Source organism: Bison bison, unplaced genomic scaffold, assembly GCF_000754665.1.
Source record: "Bison bison bison isolate TAMUID 2011002044 unplaced genomic scaffold, Bison_UMD1.0 scf7180017864093, whole genome shotgun sequence".
NCBI lineage: Eukaryota > Metazoa > Chordata > Mammalia > Artiodactyla > Bovidae > Bison > Bison bison.
In genome coordinates, this window is record NW_011494665.1 from 421,756 (window position 1) to 426,178 (window position 4,423).

At 56.7% G+C, this 4,423-nt stretch overlaps 1 protein-coding gene across 2 annotated transcripts in view; it reads right to left on the bottom strand.

Moving 5' to 3' along the window:
* The window catches only part of NTRK1 (neurotrophic tyrosine kinase, receptor, type 1), an 18,652-nt gene that overhangs the window by 184 nt on the left and 14,045 nt on the right, over positions 1-4,423 (bottom strand). For both annotated transcript variants that reach the window (XM_010838210.1, XM_010838209.1), the window contains 4 exons: positions 4,386-4,423; positions 1,903-2,143; positions 1,388-1,546; positions 13-114 (listed from right to left, as the gene is read on the bottom strand). In XM_010838210.1, the coding sequence (XP_010836512.1) occupies positions 13-114; positions 1,388-1,546; positions 1,903-2,143; positions 4,386-4,423 (540 nt within the window). The remainder of the gene's footprint in view (positions 1-12; positions 115-1,387; positions 1,547-1,902; positions 2,144-4,385) is intronic.

A 4,423-nucleotide genomic window follows, 5' to 3' on the forward strand; every position in this document is an offset into this window, starting at 1 on the left:
GCTGTGGCGTTGTTGGGGCTCCCGCTGCCAGCAGCCCCGCATAATGGCGTAGACCTCCGGTGGGCAAGCACGCGGCCGCTCCAGCTCACGTCCCTGCGTGATGCACTCGATCGCCTGGGGCCACCAGAGGGAGAGAGGAGAGGGCATACTGGGCCAGGGGCAGGAGAGTGAGGCCAGACCCAGCACTGCCTCTGCCTCACTGAGGCTCCCAAGGCAGGTCACACAATATGTCTGGGCCTCACGGCACCTAATAGTTTAAAAGGATGCAGTGAAGCCTAAGATTCCTTTCCAGTCTGACTCTGAGCAGTGACAGGGATTAGAGCTAGATAGACCCTGTGAAGGCTGGACTAGGGTAGAACTGCATCCCAAAGGGCTGGAATCAGACCCTCAGCAGACTTGCCAGGTGGGTTGAGGAAGGAGAGGGGCCAAGACATTTGCCAAATCCATCAGCTAAGTGTTGAGGGCTGATTGGAAGAAGGGAAGGGTTCTCCATCTCTCAGCTCCAGAGGGCAAAAAGGAAATAGAGCAGGGTTGCAGGTAAAGGACTTGAAAAGTGGGTCGCTTGCATTTTAAGGTAGAGGGCAACGCCACTTTTTCTGTCTTCTGTAGGTACCACTATGTGGGCACCTAGCTCCTCTGACAAAGACAATGCAGTGGGAACGCTCAAAGTTTGACTCCAGGAAGGACTGCTAAGAAGCTGACGGATCCAAAGGAGAGAATGTGGCAGGGAGATGGTTGAAGGGCCTGGAGCCTCTTCATCCCCCGCTTCTTCCCTCCCTCCGCATTAGAGGACTTGGGTTATGGACGGCACTAATTCCATTCCTTCTCTCAGTGCTTGAGAAAATTAAAATCTATAACCCTCTCCCCCACCCCACTAGCCTCCAGGGAGCAGACTGCATTAGGAGGAGAAATGCAAACTGACAGCTGCGAGCCAAGGAGCGGGTGAGGGGAGCTGCTCTGCGAGAGGGAACACCTGGGGCCTGCTCTGGCTGTGTCCAATCCGGGGGGCAAGGGTAGGTGGGGACTGTCCTTGCAGTCTAACCTCCAGCCTTCCTGCTGTAGGGTCAGGCGCACCCGGGCTATGTTCCTCTTTCCACGCCTCTCCCCTTCACTCCGATAATGCCTACTAGGTCTACAAAATGCAGCGAGGGATGGTGGTCTGGGCTCCATTTATAAAGTGCTTTGAGGTTCTCCCAGGAGCCGGTTAAAATAGGAGAAGGTGTACAAGAATACGGTTGGGGTGGAGGGAGCAGGGCCGGCAGGATGCCGGATGAGTGCCGGCGGCGGTGGGATGAGGGGCAGAAGGGGACAGAATTCCCCAAAACAGGGACCCAAAGGGACAGGGAAGGGGTGGCCGGCAGGGAGCGAGCTGCGGAGCGGTACTGACCTCGGTGTTGGAGAGCTGGTACCAGGGTTGCTTGCCGTAGGTGAAGATCTCCCAGAGCACCACGCCAAAGCTCCACACGTCGCTCTCGGTGGTGAACTTGCGGTAGAGGATGCTCTCGGGCGGCATCCAGCGAATGGGCAGCATGGTGCGGCCTCCCACCTGCCGGCGGACGCCGCGTCACCTCCAGGGGGCGCCCGCCCCGCGGACAGCCTCTCCCGGCGCAGACCCGCCCCCAGCCCCGTCATTAAAAATAAAAAGAAGTGGCTCTCCCTCCCAGGGCTAAGAGAGAGAAACCGATGGTGCCGTGTCCGTCCGGAACAGTGGAGACAGACCCTCCTCCACTGAGGGCCAAGGGAGTAGGAGGAGGGTTAAAAAACCAGGATCAGAGAGTCTCAGACCCCACACCGCCCGAGGAAGGCGTGGCCAGCAAGGGCATGCCCTCTACGGGGACGCGGCCACGGCGGTGTGTCTACAGTTTGGAGGCTGGGGGAGGGGTTGGGCTGAAAGACCCTTACGCGATAGTAGTCGGTGCTGTAGATATCCCGGCTCATGCCGAAATCGCCGATCTTAACCACTAGTCCCTGACCCACCAGGCAGTTGCGTGTGGCCAGGTCCCGATGCACGAAGTGCAGACCTGCCAGGTACACCATTCCCGCAGCGACCTGGCTAGCCACGGCCAGCAGCTGCCCCAGGCCCAGGGGTCCCGGAGCCACGTCCTCCCCACCAGCCAGCAGCTTGGCATCAGGCCCGTGGGACCTTCGAGAAAGAGTGAGGGAGAAGGGATGGGCTAGGAGGAGAGAACCTCGGGGGAGCCTGAGAGAAGGGAGGGGAGCTGGGGGAAATGGGGGAGGGACTCAGGGAAGGTAAGAAGGAGAGAACAGGGGAAGCAGGTGTCTGGAGGGGCTTGGATGGGGGCCGGCTGGTGTGCCCACCTCCAGAGCATCCCCTAGTGCCCACATTTCCCAAGTGCATGCCTTCCTCTCGGGCAGCCACCTTAAACTCCAACCTCAGCATCTAGCTGCCCGCTGGCTCCTACACCTCTTGCCCAGCTACATGTCCGACTAAAACCCAGCCAAGATGCTCAGCATCCTCCCCCAGGTGTGCCCCTGCCTCATGGAGGTGTGTCCCTCACCCAGGCTGTCAGCCTGAAACCCGGGAGTCCTCCATTTCTGCCTCTCACCTTTGCCCTCAGTATTCAGCCATTCCTGTGGGATCTGCCTTCCTTCCCACGGCTTCCAGGATGCCCTCCTCCTGCCCACACCTACCCCTCCAGACCACTCCTCAAATACTCCTTCTTCTGAGGCTGTCTGAGCTGGTGGTTTTGTCAGTATTGCCCTTTTCCTACTGGCCAACTTTCTCCTCATCCATTTATTTCTTTGTTTATTCCAGACATTTGGTAAACATCTCCAGTGGTGCCAGGCACCAGAGCTACAGTGGAGGGGAGGATGCAAATAGGCGGGTTACAGCAGTGCAGCGTGAGGGGCGCCTGGGGGCACTCAGGGTAGGGATGGAAGAAGTTAGGGAAGGCGTCCTAGAGGAAGAGACATCTAAACTGAGACTCAAGCCCTTAGGAAGGGAGGCTGATAAACCACTCGAAGGGATGGGAGACAGGAGTGGGTTATGTGGCTGGGAAAGGAGGCCCAGTGCACCAGGCAGAGATAGAAACCCAGGGGCAAGGAGGAGCAGACGGCCCCTCCTAGGGGAAGTCTTCCAGACTCGTCTAGGAGCGTTCATGAGTTCCCCCTTTGGTTTCCTTATGCTCTGTCTACCATATAAAGCTGCTCTCCCCACATCCTGGGCCCCAGATGGGTCCTCGCTGATATCCGGCCCCTAGCAGGGAGCCCATACCATGTCTGGTGAGCAAGGGGAAGGGCTTCTCTCTGGCCTCCTCTTGACCTGGATTCCTCTGAGCCAATCCACCTCCACACACAACCTCGGATCTGACCTCACCTCCCTCCTGCTCCACATCCTCCCCGGGCTCCTCCCCATCCTTAAGATAAGCTCAGACTCTGGGGTCTTTTCCAGCTGAATTCTGCAGCCTGGCTACGTGAATGACCCAGCACTCTCAGTGGGGATGTTTAGAGACCAAATCACAACCATCAACTGTACAAAGACACTCATCCAGAACCACAGTCCTCCGTTGTCCCTCTTACTGGTGGGGAAACTGAGGCCAGAGAGGGGAACTACTTGACAAGGAAGGCTCAGTTAACAAGTCGCAGTTGATCCCAAACCCTGGCCCTTTCTGCTCCATCCTGCTCTGACCTCGGGGGCTGCGGGCTGGGGGGGTCCACCTCATCAGAGAAGAGTTCAGCAAATGGAACACGTGACCATCACACATCTGGATCATTTGTTACCTGTGTGCCTTTGGGCAAGTCACTGAACCTCTCTAAGCCTCATCTGAGAAATGGGTACATTTCTAGAAGTTTTAAGTTATTAAACCTATCAGAGTTGTTCTGTCTCACTCAAGCCAAAGAAAGGAAATTTGGGGGAATTTTCCTCAAGTATAAATTGCCATATATGCTAGGTAACTATGAAAAATAAATATCCATTTAGATTATTACAGATATATAGGTATAAGGACATACAGTCATAAATGAATTGTAAAATATGTAACATAGCGCCTGGAACATGGCAAGCGCCTGATAAATGTTTGTCATTGCTGTTATCATCGTGACCCACACTGCCCCCTCCTATGGACACAGCTTCTGTGTGCCACACACAAATGCACGCACATTCTCCACAAAGCCCAGCCATCCTGCAGCCTCAGCTCGTGGCTTCCACTACTGCAGTCTCCCTGACACTGTCACTCTGCCCTCCACACGGACTCTCCCCACATCCACACATCTGCCTCAGAGCTCCTTGGGGACCGGAGCTGTGCCTTCCTGCTCCTTCCTGGTGTTCTCCCCAAGTTCAGCAGACAAGCCAGGGTGCGCTTGTAGGGAAGGGAGGACAGGCCATGGGCCGGGGGCCAGAGCCAGGGCCGGGTGGGCCCTCGTACCGGAGGAAGCGGTTGAGGTCACCGTGCCGCATGTATTC